The 16875-nt window shown below is 49.4% G+C and overlaps 1 protein-coding gene across 1 annotated transcript in view; it reads right to left on the reverse strand.

Moving 5' to 3' along the window:
* The window catches only part of LOC147120055 (caspase-8-like), a 55388-nt gene extending 39902 nt beyond the window's left edge, over positions 1 to 15486 (reverse strand). The window contains exons 1-2 of the mRNA XM_085985574.1: positions 15147 to 15486; positions 8431 to 8762 (exon numbers count right to left, since the gene is read on the reverse strand). Coding sequence (XP_085841700.1) covers positions 8431 to 8747 — 317 coding nt within the window. The 5' untranslated portion in view covers positions 8748 to 8762; positions 15147 to 15486. The remainder of the gene's footprint in view (positions 1 to 8430; positions 8763 to 15146) is intronic.
* Positions 15487 to 16875: the final 1389 nt, after the last annotated feature.

Here is a 16875-nt window from a genome sequence, read left to right on the forward strand (position 1 = left end):
TTTGAGGATGTAACTAGTGGAGTAGACAAAGGGGAACCAGTAGATGTGGTGTATTTGGATTTTCAGAAGGCCTTCGATAAGGTCCCACACAAGAGGTTGGTGAACAAAGTTAGTGTAATGTTATCTTAATAACGTAATTACGAGTCTCCCAAGCAGTTGTAGTGGAGTGCTATTTATTCAGTCCTGACTCTGTGCCTCGTAGTACAGTAGTGCCAGCATGGCCAAGATGGCGTCGGATCTCGCCCCCGGATATGACGTCAGCCGTCAACCAGCTGTCAATCAAACCCCGCTGTCTTTACGACAGCTACGGTTATCCGTACATCTTCCCCCTTCAATGAAGACATAACACAGTAACAACATAACATAACATAACACATAGAACACTTGTTAACATCATATAGAAACAGTCAGTGTAACTACACCGTTGAACTAATTGCAGGTAGGTATAAACCTTACCCACACCCAGGAGTCCATTAACTGTTTACAGTCTTATCAATCCCTGTCTACAGGTCAAGTTTAACTACAGGCTTTCTGGTGCGCTGTGACCTGCGTGGCTGAACGGGTGTTTGCTGAACCACCCCAGTTGTATCCCTTAAGTTCATGTCTGTACCACACAGGTCCCTTGTCACATTATCACTACTGTGTCCTTCGTCACTTTGTGGCATTTCCCTCATCTTGTCTTCCTCTCTGTCCTCCTGAGGTTGAAAGGTCTCTGTGGTTTTCAGTAGGTGCCTCCTGTTTCTGCGAAACACATTGCCGTTCTCTGTCATGACACTGTATGACCTGGGGGCGACCTGTTGTAGAACGGTGGCTCTTTTAGGCCATGACTCAGGCCCTTCAATGCAAACTATATCCTGCTCCTGTAGAGGCACTACTGTAGTGGCTGTGCGGTCACGAAGTGTTTTTTGTTTCTGTTGTAGTTTCCGAGCCTTGTCTGCCCACACTTCATCTCTGTGGTCAGGTGTGACATAACTGGGAAGTCGTGTACGGATTTTCCGACCCAGTAAGAGCTCAGCTGGAGACTTGCCACTTGCTAGCGGGCCCGCCCTGTATGACATCAGGGCCAGATATGGGTCAGTGTTGCTGTGTGCTGCTTTCTTTAATAGTCTTTTCACAATCTGTACCCCCTTCTCTGCTTTTCCATTAGCCTGAGGATAGAGCGGACTGGAGGTTACATGATTAAACTCATACTCTGAAGCAAATGACTGAAACTAATGACTGGCATAGGGAAGGCCATTATCAGAAACCAGGGTTAGAGGGATGCCCTGTCTGGCAAAGATTGACTTCAGGTGAGTTATCACAGCTCTTGATGTGGTACTGGACAAGAGAGCCATCTCCGGATAATTGGAATAATAAATAACTAACAAATAGTCTTTTCCTTCATAGTGAAATATATCAGTTCCAACCTTTTCCCAAGGTTGTGATGGAAGCTCTGTGGTAATGAGGGGCTCTTTTGTTTGCTTGTAGTGATACGCCTGACATGTAGCACACTCGCTGATCAACTGGTCAATATCAGGGTTCATGTTTGGCCAGTAGAGTGCCTCACGTGCTCTCCTTTTTGACTTTTGTGCACCCAGTTGCCCTTCATGTATCCTGTTGAGCATTTCTCATCGCATAGAGGTGGGCACTACTATCCTGTCACACTTAAGCAGTAGTCCATTGACCACAGAGAGCTCAGACTGAATGTGATAATATTGTTGACATGACCCTTTCTTCCAGCCCTCTTGAAGATTTCTCATTACTTTACTCAGGACTGGGTCCTTTGATGTCTCTGTGACTATCACTGATAGTTGTTCCTGTGTGGTGGGCAATGTTGCATAGACCATATCCACATGAAGAGCCACATCCTCTTCGGATTCACTGTTTTGTGTGGCGTAAGGCGCAGCCCTGGATAGTGTGTCTGCAATGAACATGTGTGTCCCTGGCACATATGTTAGCTCAAAATCGTAACGTTGAAGTCTCATCATTAGGCGTTGTATCCGTGGTGACATGTCACACAGATTCTTCTTTGCGATCCCTAGCAGTGGCTTATGGTCCGTTTCTAGGATAACCTTGGGAAGACCATAGATGTAGGTATGAAGTTTTTCACACCCAAATGCCAAGCCAAGGCACTCCTTCTCGATTTGCGCGTACCGGCACTCTGTAGCCGTCACGGAGCGTGACGCATACGCCACTGGTCGCCATTCTCCTTCATCTTCCTGTAGAAGGACAGCCCCTAATCCATTCTTAGAGGCATCTGTGGACACTTTTGTCCTCTTTTTAGGGCAGAAGAACTTCAGTAGGGGTTCACTTGCTAGAATGTGTAGCAGCCCCTTCCATTCTCTCTCATGTTCATGTCCCCATTGGAACTCTGTCTCTTGGTGCAGCAGTTTTCTCAGATGAACAGTTTTCACTGCTAGATTTGGAATGAATTTTCCTAGGTAGTTAACCATGCCAAGGGCCCACTGAACCCCTTTCTTGTCCTTTGGTTTCTCCATGTCATGTATAGCCTTTACCTTTGACTTGTCTGGCTGAATCCCCTCTGTAGAGATCTTGTCTCCGAGGAATGTGATTTCATTGACACTGAACTGACATTTGTCTTTATTTAGTTTGAGTCCATACTGCTGTATTCTCTGAAGTGTTTTCTCCAGTCTGGTGTCGTGCTCCCCGAGTGGAGCCCCATACTACCAGATCATCCACGTACACCCGCACTCCCTCCAGGCCCTCGATGATTTGCTCCATTGCTGTGTGAAAGATTTCTGGGGTGGAGCTAATACCAAAGGGCAGACGCTCGTAGGAGTATCGACCAAACGGGGTGTTAAAAGTGCACAGCTTAGCACTTTCTTCATCAAGTTTCAACTGCCAGAAACCATGCGAGGCATCCATCTTGGAGAAGACTTTCGCTTCTGTCATTTCGTTGACTATTTCCTCTCTCTTTGGAATTTGGTAGTGCTCTCTTTTGATATTGGCATTAAGGTCCTTGGGATCCATGCAGACACGCAATTTATCAGTTTTCTTTGAATTGACGCAGACCATGGAATTTACCCAGTCAGTCGGTTCCTCAATCTTCTTTATGACAGCTAGTCCCTCCATGCGGTCTAGCTCTTTCCTCAGTTTTTCACGGAGAGCCACTGGAACTCTCCTGGGTGCGTGAATCACAGGTTGTGCATCCTCTCTCAGTTTGATGGAGTATGTAAAGGGCAGTGCTCCGAAACCCTGAAATACATCTGCATATTTGTGTGCTATAGTCTCTGAGTCAGATTTGTACTATCTTGGGGGGCACTCTGCACACAGTTCAGTTCATTGATAGTATAAACTCGTTTTACCAAGCCCAAATCCACACAGGCCTTATCCCCCAACAGTGACTCATGTCCTTCAGGCACTATAACAAAGGTCAAAGGGTGAATGTGATTTTTTACCTTAACATTCAGCCTACATGTTCCTTTTGTTTCAATGCTTTGTCCATTGTATGCCTTCAAAGACACTGTCTTGTTCAGTATTTTAGGTCGCACTTTGAGATTCCGTGCATCACTCCAACTTATGAGGTTTGCCTTAGCACCTGTATCTAACTTAAAGGGAACAATGGTGCCATTTACCAGCAAGGGAGCTATCCAAACTTCAGTCTTTGGTCCTACAGAGTGCACTTCATTAGCATTTTTGCCCTGTTTTGACTCATTTTGCACCATTCCAACAAACAAAGTCTCTGCTCCTGTCTCTTCAGTCTCAATAGCATGCACTGTCTTTTTACCTTCAGTTTTCTCTTCCCAAAAACACATCTTGGCAAAGTGATTCCTGCCTTTACATTTTGCACAGTTCTTCCCATAAGCAGGACACTGTCTGGCTTCGTGTTTATTACCGCACCGTCTGCATTCGTAAGGCGTCATCGTCTTGAACTCCGTGGGCCCTCGTATCCCTTTTGTGTACCACATCCACCGGCAGGTTTTTCAGCCCCAGGGCGCGCCCGCCCGCTGCTGTGCTGCTCCCTTCGAAAGTTTTCGTGTGCATGGCTGAGAGTTCACTAGCATGACATATTTTCAATGCTGCATCCAAATTTAGGTCATTGTCTCTAAGCATTCTCTCCCTCACCTTCTTGTCGAGTATTCCAAAAACGACTTGATCGCATATCATCGATTCCTTCAGGTCCCTAAAGTTACATGTTTGTACTTTTATTTTCAAGTCCGTCAAAAAAACATCAAAGGATTCTCCTTGCTTTTGCACGCGGGAGCGACACACGAATCTCTCATACGTTTCATTCTTTTTTGGAGTGCAGTATTCATCGAACCATTCTATCACCTTGTCCAGCTCATTTTTATCATCTTTGGCTGCAAACGTAAATGTATTAAACAGCTCGATTGCCTGCGAGCCAGCCACTGTTAGCAACAAAGCTACTTTACGTGTTCCAGAGCTAGTCGAAGCGTCAATCGCTGTGAGGTAGAGAAGAAAGCGTTGCTTGAAGACACGCCAATTTTCATCCACATTTCCTTCTAGTTGCAGGCTAGCCGGAGGTTTTATTCCTTCCATTGTTGTAGTATGTCCTTATCGTGAGTTCTATAAATCCTGGTACCAGGTAATGTTATCTTAATAACGTAATTACGAGTCTCCCAAGCAGTTGTAGTGGAGTGCCATTTATTCAGTCCTGACTCTGTGCCTCATAGTACAGTACTGCCAGCATGGCCAAGGTGGCGTCGGATCTCGCCCCTGGATAGGACGTCAGCCGTCAACCTGCTGTCAATCAAACCCCGCTGTCTTTACGACAGCAACGGTTATCCGTACAGTTAGGGCACATGGAATTGGAGGTAATATACTAGCATGGATTGAGAATTGGTTAACAGACAGAAAACAAAGGGTAGGGATAAACAGGTCTTTTTCAGGATGGCAGGCTGTGACTAGTGGGGTACCGCAAGGATCGGTGCTTGGGCCCCAGCTACTCACAATCTATATCAATGATTTGGATGAGGGGACTAAATGTAACATTTCCAAATTTGCTGATGATACAAAGCTAGGTGGCAGTGTCAGTTGTGAAGAGGATGTGAAGAGGCGTGAAGAGGATGTGAAGAGGCGTCAAGGGGACCTCGACAGGCTCAGTGAATGGGCGAGAACATGGCAGATGGAATATAATGTTGATAAAACTTTGGTAGAAAAAACAGAAAGGCAGAGTATTTCCTAAACGGTGAAAGATTGTGGAATGCAGATGCTCAAAGGGACCTGGTTGTCCTTGGACATGAGTCACTGAAAGTGAATGTGCAGGTGCAGCAAGCCATTAGGAAGGCAAATGGTATGCTGGCCTTTATTACAAGAGGATTTGAATACAGGAATAAAGAAGTCTTACTCCAATTATATAGGGCCTTGGTGAGACCACACCTGGAGTACTGTGTATAATTTTGGTCTCCTTACCTAAGGAAGGATATACTTGCCATAGAGGGAGTGCAATGAAGGTTCACGAGATTGATTCCTGGGATGGCGGGACTGTCGTATGAGAAGAGATTGAGTAAACTAGGCCTGTATTTTCTTGAATTCAGAAGAATGAGAGGGGATCTCATTGAAGCATACAAAATTATTACAGGGCTTGATAGGATGGATGCTGGGAGAATGTTTCCCTTGGCTGGGGAGTCTAGAACCAGGGGCCACAGCCTCAGGATAAAGGGTAGGCCATTCAGGACTGAGATGAGAAGACATTTCTTCACACAGAGGGTGGTGAGTCTTTGGAATTCTCTACCCCAGAAGGGCGGTGGAGGCTCAGTCATTGGGTATATTCAAAACAGAAGTCGATAGATTTCTGACTAATAAGGGCATCAAGGGATATGGCGATAGGGCCGGTGAATGGAGTTGAGGCAGAAGATCAGCTATGACCTCATTGAATGGCGGAGCAGGCTCGAAGGGCCTACTCCTGCTCCTATTTCTTATGTTCTTATATTAATAAACTTGCAGAATGAGCATATAATTGGCAAATTAATTTCAATACAGATAAGTGTGAGGTATTACATTATAGTAAGAAAAATAAGTTCACATATTAATTGGAAAATAAGAATCTAAATGGGGTGGAGAAGCAAAGGGATCTCGGAGTACAAATACACAAATCACTGAAAGTAGCAACACAGATTAATAAAGCCATAAAAATAAATCAAACCCAGCACCAGGATTTATTTCTAGGAGAATTGAATTGAAAAGTAGTGAAGTTATGTTAAACTTGTATCGAACCTTGGTTAGACCACACTTGGAGTACTGTGCACTGGAGAGGGTGCACAGAAGATTTACAAGGATGATACCAAAAATGCGAGGTTATACCGATCAGGAAAGGATGAACAGGCTGGGTCTCTATTCTCTTGCAAAGAGAAGGCTGAGGGGAGACCTAATAGAGGTCTTTAAAATTATGAAAAGTTTTGATAGAGTAGACAGAGAGAGAGAGTGTTTCAACTTGTGGAGAAGAGCAAAACTAGAGGCCATCAATATAAGATAGTCACCAAGAAATCAAATAGGGAATTCAGAAGAAACATCTTTACCAAGAGAGTGGTGAGAATGTGGAACTTGCTACCACAGGGAGTGGTTGAGGCGAAAAGAATAGATACATTTAAGCGAAAGCTAGATAAGCACATGAGGGAGAAGGGAATAGAGGGTTATGCTGATAGTTAGCTGGGGAAAGATGGGAGGAGGCTGGAGTGGAGCATAAACACCAATATGGACTGGTTGGGCTGAATGCGTGTTTTTGTACTGTATGTTCTATGTAATTCTATGTAAGAGTAAAGCTCACTCTACACCACCCTAACAAACACTCCCAGGCAGATAAAGCATGGGTTAGATAAAGAGTAACGCTTCCTATTCACTGTCCGATCAAACACTCCCAGGGCAGGTACAGCACGAGTTAGATGCAGAGTAAATCTCACTCTACATTGTCCGATCAAACACTCCCAGGGCAGGTCAAGCATGGGTTAGATACAGAGTAAAGCTCCCTCTACATTGTCTGATGAAGCACAAGCAGGGCAGGTCAAGCATGGGTTAGATACAGAGTAAAGCTCCCTCTACGCTGTCCCATTAAACACTCCGAGAGCAGGTACAGCACGGGTTAGATACAGAGTAAAGCTCCCTCTACACTGTCCCACCAAACACTCCCAGGTCAGGTACAGCACGGTTTAGATACAGAGTAAAGCTCCCTCTACACTGTCCCGTTAAACACTCCCAGAGCAGGTACAGCACGGGTTAGATACAGAGTAAAGCTCCCTCTACACTGTCCCACCAAACACTCCCAGGTCAGGTACAGCACGGTTTAGATACAGAGTAAAGCTCCCTCTACACTGTCCCGTTAAACACTCCCAGAGCAGGTACAGCACGGGTTAGATACAGAGTAAAGCTCCCTCTACACTGTCCCACCAAACACTCCCAGGTCAGGTACAGCACAGGTTAGATACAAAGTAAAGCTCCCTCTACACTGTCCCGTTAAACACTCCCAGAGCAGGTAATGCACAGGTTAGATACAGAGTAAAGCTCCCTCTACACTGTCCGATCAAACACTCCCAGGGCAAGTACAGCATGGGTTAGATACAGAGTAAAGCTCCCTCTACACTGTCCCATCAAACACTCCCAGGGCAGGTACAGCACGGGTTAGATACAGAGTAAAGCTCCCTCTACACTGTCCCATTAAACACTCGCAGGGCAGGTACAGCACGGGTTAGATACAGAGTAAAGCTCCCTCTACACTGTCCCATTAAACACTCGCAGGGCAGGTACAGCATGGGTTAGATACAGAGTAAAGCTCCCTCTACACTGTCCCATTAAACACTCCCAGAGCAGGTGCAACATGGATTGGTTACAGAGTAAAGCTCCCTCTACACTGTCCGATCAAACACTCCCAGGGCAGGTACAGCAGGGGTTAGATACAGAGTAAAGCTCCCTCTACACCGTCCCATCAAACACTCCCAGAGCAGGTGCAACATGGATTGGTTACAGAGTAAAGCTCCCTCTACACTGTCCCATCAAACACTCCCAGGGCAGGTACAGCATGGGTTAGATACAGAGTAAAGCTCCCTCTACACTGTCCCATCAAACACTCCCAGGGCAGGTACAGCATGAATTAGATACAGAGTAAAGCTCCCTCTAAAACATCCCATCAAACACTCCCAGGGCAGATACAAATATATTTAAATATTGTAACTCTTTTTATAAATACCCGTATTTATCACGTTAATCAGATTTGAGAGTGGTCCTTCTCTCGTCCCCCAACACACAGCCTTGTTGGGAGGCTGGCTAACTGGGATCAGCTCATTTGCAAATGTTTCAGAGAATAGCCACTGCTGCTAGCCATGTGATTGACAGCTCCACTGGGAACCAGCCACATAGCTGGAGCACCTGACCCCACATAGCTTAGGCTTCCCCAGCATCTCCCCTCAATGCAATCCTCCTGAGATGAACATAAAGGAGGGTCGGTGCAGGTCCAGCTGGCCGTAAGGCCTTGCTCACCTGTACGATGAGATCCTTGCATTTCCTTTGCCCTTCAGCTTCTTGCAGACCTGGTATTTGTCGTACTTCATTCTCTTCAGGAGCCTGAACTGTTTGGTCCGGTACAGGAGCTCAGCAACGATGAAGCTGTCGCTCACCTCAAGGAGGCCCTGCTCCTGCAGAACGCTGAAGAGTTTGTGCCCGGAATCAGCCCTATCAAGCCGGTTACTGCTCAACAAATCTCGGCAAAGGAACTTCATAGCCTTCAGCTCGTCGGAGCCCAGGTTCTCACTGATGTCATTGAGAAGGCCTTGGAATCGCAAGTTGGTGAAATCCATCCCCCCTTCGAACACCTGCATGAGCAGAGAGTGGATGAGTGTCAGACCCCCATTGCAGACTCCCCCTTCCACAAATACTTCCCCCACCCATTTGTTTCCTTCACCGCCCCATTCTACCCTCCCCCATCCCCTTCATCTCTATCCGCACCCCCACCCCATTCTCCCCTCCTCTACCACATTCACCCCATGCCTCATTCTCTACCTTGGCTGATTGCCTCTCTCTCTAACCCAGGGGTCTCTGGACAGTGATCAGGAGCAGGAACCCTGGCTGATTGCCTCTCTCTCTAACCCAGGGGTCTCTGGACAGTGATCAGGAGCAGGAACCCTGGCTGATTCCCCCTCTCTCTAACCCAGGGGTCTCTGGACAGTGATCAGGAGCAGGAACCCTGGCTGATTCCCCCTCTCTCTAACCCAGGGGTCACAGAACAGTGATCAGGAGCAGGAACCCTGGCTGATTCCCCCTCTCTCTAACCCAGGGGTCACTGGACAGTGATCAGGAGCAGGAACCCTGGCTGATTCCCCCTCTCTCTAACCCAGGGGTCACTGGACAGTGATCAGGAGCAGGAACCCTGGCTGATTCCCCCTCTCTCTAACCCAGGGATCTCTGGACAGTGATCAGGAGCAGGAACCCTGGCTGATTCCCCCTCTCTCTAACCCAGGGGTCACAGGACAGTGATCAGGAGCAGGAACCCTGGCTGATTCCCCCTCTCTCTCTGTTAAGTCTGTGTGTTATCTTGAGAATTAATACACAGACCACAAGAGTAAAATTTAACAGGTCTTTACTGGTCGAAGGTCAGGGCGGAACTGCCCAATAAATCATTACACAGCACTTATATACCGGTGTGGTCACCCCCGGTATTACAGTATATAGCAGCCAAGATAAAGTAGTGCAACCCTTAAAATAGTTCTCTTAAAGGTGGAACGGTTACAAATAGTTCCCTTAAAGGTGGAACGGTTACATACACTACAATCCTCCCTTTTTAGCTTAACCGTATATATTCCCATGAAACATAACATCATAACATATATACACAACTTCATGTAAAAACAGTTCACAGATTCAATCTCTGCGGTGGCGCCTCCTGCGCTTCCTGACTCGGTCCGGATAACGCCTCGGTGGTGTAGTAGTTTTCGATGGTGTAGTAGGTTCTTGTTGCTGGGGTGACTCATCTAATGGTCCTTCACTGGACTTAACAGCTTGAACTTTCGTAACTTCAGAACCAGCATTGCTGACTTCTAAAGGCTCGAGTACCTTGGGAAGTTTTTCTGTTTCCAGACTGATTTGGCTCAGTTCGGAGGAACCACGTGCGTGACCTGGTAGGGGTGATAATGGTTCAGATGAGTCATCATCTTCTGCTTCGTTTTTTCTTTTCTGCTTCTTGGAGACTCTCTGGGCTTCCTCTCCCGGCTCCACTCCCAGCTGCATGCACAGTTCCTCCTCCTCTTCCTCCAGTTGTTGCCGTAGTAGCGCCACCATCTCCCGGTGTTTCTTAGACTTTTCGTGATTCTTCATGGTTTTTGCACTTTGGAAGATTTTCCCACAAGCTGGGCAGAACAGGTCGTGGTAATATTCGGTGTCGTCCAGAGCTAGGTCAGCGAGAGGGTCTTCTATTTCCTCCCTCACTTCAGCTTTTGCCTCTGCCACCAATTCCCTGAGTGGCTTATTACTGCTGACACTGCTCACAAAGGGGTGCTCTTTCTTCTTAGCTTCCAACTGATCGATGAATTTGACATATTCCCTTTCTTGCTCAGCTTCAAGGCGTTCTTCCAGTTCCTGGATTCTTGCCTCTAGCTGAGTAGCAATTCCTTCCTTATTCTGTTTCGGAGATCCTTCCAGATATGCAATTCTGCTCTTCAGATCCTTGTGCTGTCTCTCTAATGAAATCTTGTCACCCTCCAGATCTTGTCTTGCAGCTCTTTCCTGGAAAAGTTCATCTCGCATCTGCTCAATCTGTTCTCTGTCTCCACTGATGCGATCTGTCAGAAGGTCTGAATTGCTTCTCTCCTCATCCAGCTCCATCTCCATCTCTGCCAATTTATCCTCCATTTGCTTGACCTGCCGCATTCGATCCTCTTATAAATGCGTTTTACTTTCAAGGTCGAACTCGAGGTCATTGACATTCTGCTTCAGTTGTTGGCACTTCACAACTGCTTCATCTCGCTCGTGGTAACAGTCGTCCAACTCCTCTCGCAATTGCCGCATCTCATCCTGCAGTTTCTTAGTTATTAGTTGAGATTTCTCAGCCTCCAGGGCTTTAGTTTTCAGTTGCTGCTGCAGGACAGTCAGTTGATTGCGATTCTTTTCCTTGTACTCATCAACCTCCTTCCGCAGATCAAGGCTTGACCTCTGAGAATCCTTACTCATCTCAGCCATCTCTCTCTGAAGCTTTTCAACTGTCTTCTCCAACTCTGTGTCAAAGAACTTTTTCTTTGCATTCAACTCTTGCTCAAAATGGCGAATCATTTGTTCTAATTGCTGTTGTAGTTTGAAATGGAGTTGAGTTCGAGCTCGGTGTTCCTCAGAAATGTGCATGTCTGTAGACTGGACAGACTCAGAATTCTCTGTCAAACTATGTTGTTGTTGTTGTTCAGTGGAATTCTGTTCTGATACTTTGTTCTCTTCTGAAGCATTTATGCCCTCCTTCGTTTTTCCATCATTAGACTGCAAGTCCATTTTAGACTTGTCTTTTGCACATGGGCTGGTCTTACCATCATCAGTTCCAGAGTCTGAGCTGATTGTCTTCACCGAGTTCTCACTCTCTGCCTTGTCATTGTCACTGCTGCATATGCCCACATCCAATATTCGGGACAATCGTTCAGGTTTGACATCTTTTCTTTTTCCGGAATCTACCATCATTGCTTTTAGGGAGTGCCAGTCCATATTTATTTTCCTGATCCACTCCCGTCCCAGAAGTGGTGGACCTCCCTCAGGTAGTACATATAAGTCCATTCCTTGGTGTTCTTTGCCCTTGTGTCTCACCTTGACTTTTATCCTTCCGATGGGGTATACTCTTTGCCCCGTGTATGTCTTTAATACTATCTTCGTATTCCGTAGGGGAATATGTGTGAATAGCCTTTTGTAATCTTGCTTATTCATGACTGTCAACGCCGATCCGGTGTCCACTTCCATCTTCACCTGGACCCTTGCTATCTGAAGTGTGACCCAGATAGTTTGTCGGTCAGCTTCCTTACTCACATTGTGAATTCTCAGACTACCCAGTTCCTTGCTGTTGGAGTCTGAATCCGAATTCCGTTCATCCGAACTCTTCTCAGCCACCTTGTGTACCTTGCTGTACTTTTCCTGCGGTGACTTTTTGTTGCTGGTCTTCTTTCCTGACCGGCATACTTTAGCTATGTGACCAAGCTTGCCACATTTTCTACATTCCTGGTTTTTAAACCAGCATTGGTTCTGATCGTGTGTTGTCTTCCCACAACGATAACATTTCGTTGTACCCAAAGCCATTTGATCTACGCTGAGTACCGCTGCCTTCAGCTGCATTTCCGCAGTGCCTCTCGCTGCGGCTTCGTGCGATGCTGCAATAGAGACAGCCTTATCAAGTGTAAGATCATTCTCTTCAAGTAGCCGCTTTTGTGTTCCTTCTTTCGACAATCCGCACACGAATTTGTCTCTCAGTGCCTCTGTCAGTCCTTCCCCAAACTGACAGTATTTCGCTAACTTACGCAGTTCAATTAAGTACTCCGCGTTGCTTTCCTCTTTCAGTTGCGTTCTCGCATAAAATTTAAATCGTTCCGCTAACATCAGCGGTGTGGGGTTCAAATGATCCTTCAGGACAGCAACAATATTAGCGAAAGTCTGATCCGCCGGTTTAGCTGGTGATAGAAGATGCTTCAATAGCCCGTATGTCTTCGCACCCATTGAGTTTAGTAAGGTTAATGCTTTATCTTCATTTGATATTTTATTTGCCTTACAATATATCTCTATGCGTTCTACATACGTGGCCCAATCTTCAACATCGGGATCGAAATCGTTGATGTTACCACGCTTAGGCATCTCGCACTCTTCTTGAGAAAAAAGAAATTTTTCTTTAACTTTTTTTTTTCAAAATGGCGGTTTCCCACGCTTGTCTTCTTCCCCGCCTACTTTCAAAATGGCGGTTTCCCGCGCTTGTCTTCTTCCCCGCCTAAATGGCGGCTTCCCGCGTTTCTTCCTCGGGCGGGAGGGGTAAAGCTTTGCCCTCGGGCGACGACCGCTGGCTTTCGGGGTTCGCAGCCTGCGCGCCGGCTTCAGTTTGGGCAGCGAGGCTCCACAGAGGGGGGGAGCTGCCCACCTTTCTCACCCACTGGCTGTCTCTTGTCACTCCCGCTCGCTCGGTCTCGGTCTCCCTCGCTCGGTCTCGTTCTCCCTCGCTCGGTCTCGTTCTCCCTCGCTCGCTCGGTCTCGTTCTCCCTCGCTCGGTCTCGTTCTCCCTCGCTCGGTCTCGTTCTCCCTCGCTCGGTCTCGTTCTCCCTCGCTCGGTCTCGTTCTCCCTCGCTCGGTCTCGTTCTCCCTCGCTCGGTCTCGGTCTCCCTCGGTCTCGGTCTCCCTCGCTCGGTCTCGGTCTCCCTCGCTCGCTCTCCCTCGCTCGCTCGGTCTCTTCTCTCTCCCGCTCGCTCAGTCTCGCTCGCTCGCTCGGGCTCTGTCTCTCCCGCTCGCTCGGGCTCTGTCTCTCCCGCTCGCTCGGGCTCTGTCTCTCCCGCTGGCTGTAACGGCGATTGCCGTATTGCTGCGTTCGCCCTCCCCAGCGGTTTTCAATCGTGCCTCCCAGCCCCTCTTGCAGTCCGGTCCATCCCCCCCCCCGGCTGCGGCTGAGTTCTCCGCGGTTTCTTTTTTTTTTTACGCGCCTTTCACTGTCCCGGTCGCTGCGCCTCGCGGCCTCGGTAGCTGCCCAGCCTTTTTCACCGGTCGCGGTCGAGCTGTCTCTCGACGCTGTTGCGTCTCCCAGCCCACTTGTAGCCCGGTCTCTCACACCGGCTGCGTTCCCGCTTGTAGCCCGGTCTCTCACACCGGCTGCGTTTGCATTCACCGCGGCTTCCGTGCCCTACGCTGCCCCAGTCTCAGCGCCTCTGGCCCCGACTTCTGTCCGGCTCTTTTCCCCGGCCGTGGTCGAGTTCTCCGCCCTTATATCCTCCGTTTTTTTTTTGTGTTATTTTCTCCCCTACTCACAGTCAACGTGGCCGACTTGCTGCTTGTCGCTGATCGGCTTACCCACCACCGTGATAGAAGGGATGATCACTGCCTGTTGCTGATGGAAGGCTTCGTGTCAGAAATCTTGTTTCTCTGCAGACCCGAGTCTTTTCTCAGCAGAATGATGAGGGCGGATGCCTCTTCTCGACGCCCGTCAACTGCCTTGGATGCCTCTCTGCCGCAGGGTAAGATCGAACTCGTCGCCACTGTTAAGTCTGTGTGTTATCTTGAGAATTAATACACAGACCACAAGAGTAAAATTTAACAGGTCTTTACTGGTCGAAGGTCAGGGCGGAACTGCCCAATAAATCATTACACAGCACTTATATACCGGTGTGGTCACCCCCGGTATTACAGTATACAGCAGCCAAGATAAAGTAGTGCAACCCTTAAAATAGTTCTCTTAAAGGTGGAACGGTTACAAATAGTTCCCTTAAAGGTGGAACGGTTACATACACTACACTCTCTAACCCAGTGGTCACTGGACAGTGATCAGGAGCAGGAAGCCTGGCTAATTTCCTCTCTGGCTCTCCGCCTCTCACACTGTTGCCGGGTCGGGACTGGCTACACGGCCCGGGATACAGTGTATCGCTGCGGGGAATGTGTCAGGGTCACAGGCGCCAGCCCTCGTCCAACCCCTGGGACCCCTTTATCCCAGGGATCACAGGACAGTGATCAGGAGCAGGAACTCTGGCTGATTCCCCCTCTCTCTATCCCATGGATCACTGGATAGTGATCAGGAGCAGCAACCCTGGCTGATGCCCCCTCTCTCTAACCCAGGGGTCACTGGGCTGTGATCAGGAGCAGCAACCCTGGCTAATATCCCCTTTCTCTAACCCGGTGGTCACTGGACAGCGATCAGGAGCAGGAACCCTGGCTGATTCCCCTCTCTCGATCCCATGGATCACTGGACAGTGATAAGGAGCAGGAACCCTGGCTGATTTCCCTCTCTCTATCCCAGGGGTCACTGGACAGTGATCAGGAGCAGGAACCCTGGCTGATTTCCTCTCTGTCTCTCCGCCTCTCACACTGTTGCCGGGTCGGGACTGGTTACACGGCCCGGGATACAGTGTATCGCTGCGGGGAATGTGTCAGGGTCACAGGCGCCGGCCCTCGTCCAACCCCTGGGACCAGGGACAGGCCAAGAGTGTGGAGGCTCCGGCCCGGTGCCTGTGTTTTGTTGCGGCGGCCGGCAGACAGCAAGCGGCACTGACCTGGACTCCAGCCGGGACGGGCTGACTGCGGCCTCGGGACTCGGCAGACTCGGAAATGTGTTGTTCGGTGACAGAGAGCTGAGTCACTGCGACTGCGGCGCGTTCTGGGAACCGGGGAAATACCCCGACCAACACCCGGAAAACACAGGACAAATACCCCAACACCCGGAAAACACAGGACAAATACCCCGACCAACACCCTACCCGGAAAACACAGGGCAAACGCGCCAAAAACCCCGGAAAACACAGGGAAAATACCCGGGATATCACTGAGCAATTACCCAGGAAAGCAAGGGCAAATACCCCAGAAAACACAGGGCAGATACCGTGAAAACACCGAACACAGGCAAATGTACCCTAAACACTGGAAAAATACCGAGGCAATACCAGGGCCCAGAATTGTACTCAGTACTCCAGGTGTGGGGGACCAGGGCCCAGAGTTGTACGCAGTACTCCAGGTGTGGGGTGCCAGGGCCCAGAATTGTACCCAGTACTCCAGGTGTGGGGGACCAGGGCCCAGAATTGTACCCAGTACTCCAGGTGTGGGGGACCAGGGCCCAGAATTGTACCCAGTACTCCAGGTGTGGGGGACCAGGGCCCAGAATTGTACGCAGTACTCCAGGTGTGGGGGACCAGGGCCCAGAATTGTACGCAGTACTCCAGGTGTGGGGGACCAGGGCCCAGAATTGTACGCAGTACTCCAGGTGTGGGGGACCAGGCCCCAGAATTGTACCCAGTACTCCAGGTGTGGGGGACCAGGGCCCAGAATTGTACGCAGTACTCCAGGTGTGGGGGACCAGTGCCCAGAATTGTACGCAGTACTCCAGGTGTGGGGGACCAGGGCCCAGAATTGTACCCAGTACTCCAGGTGTGGGGGACCAGGGCCCAGAATTGTACCCAGTACTCCAGGTGTGGGGGACCAGGGCCCAGAATTGTACGCAGTACTCCAGGTGTGGGGGACCAGGGCCCAGAGTTGTACCCAGTACTCCAGGTGTGGGGGACCAGGGCCCAGAATTGTACTCAGTACTCCAGGTGTGGGGTACCAGGGCCCAGAGTTGTACCCAGTACTCCAGGTGTGGGGGACCAGGGCCCAGAATTGTACTCAGTACTCCAGGTGTGGGGGACCAGGGCCCAGAATTGTACGCAGTACTCCAGGTGTGGGGGACCAGGGCCCAGAGTTGTACCCAGTACTCCAGGTGTGGGGGACCAGGGCCCAGAATTGTACCCAGTACTCCAGGTGTGTGGTACCAGGGCCCAGAATTGTACTCAGTACTCCAGGTGTGGGGTCCAGGGCCCAGAATTGTACCCAGTACTCCAGGTGTGGGGGACCAGGGCCCAGAGTTGTACTCAGTACTCCAGGTGTGGGGGACCAGGGCCCAGAATTGTACGCAGTACTCCAGGTGTGGGGGACCAGGGCCCAGAATTGTACCCAGTACTCCAGGTGTGGGGGACCAGGGCCCAGAATTGTACCCAGTACTCCAGGTGTGGGGGACCAGTGCCCAGAATTGTACGCAGTACTCCAGGTGTGGGGGACCAGGGCCCAGAATTGTACCCAGTACTCCAGGTGTGGGGGACCAGGGCCCAGAATTGTACCCAGTACTCCAGGTGTGGGGGACCAGGGCCCAGAATTGTATGCAGTACTCCAGGTGTGGGGGACCAGGGCCCAGAGTTGTACCCAGTACTCCAGGTGTGGGGGACCAGGGCCCAGAATTGTACTCAGTACTCCAGG

The sequence above is a fragment of the Somniosus microcephalus genome, chromosome 4 (genome assembly GCF_052327205.1).
Source record: "Somniosus microcephalus isolate GS21.2 chromosome 4, FLI_Smic_1.0, whole genome shotgun sequence".
NCBI classification, from domain to species: domain Eukaryota; kingdom Metazoa; phylum Chordata; class Chondrichthyes; order Squaliformes; family Somniosidae; genus Somniosus; species Somniosus microcephalus.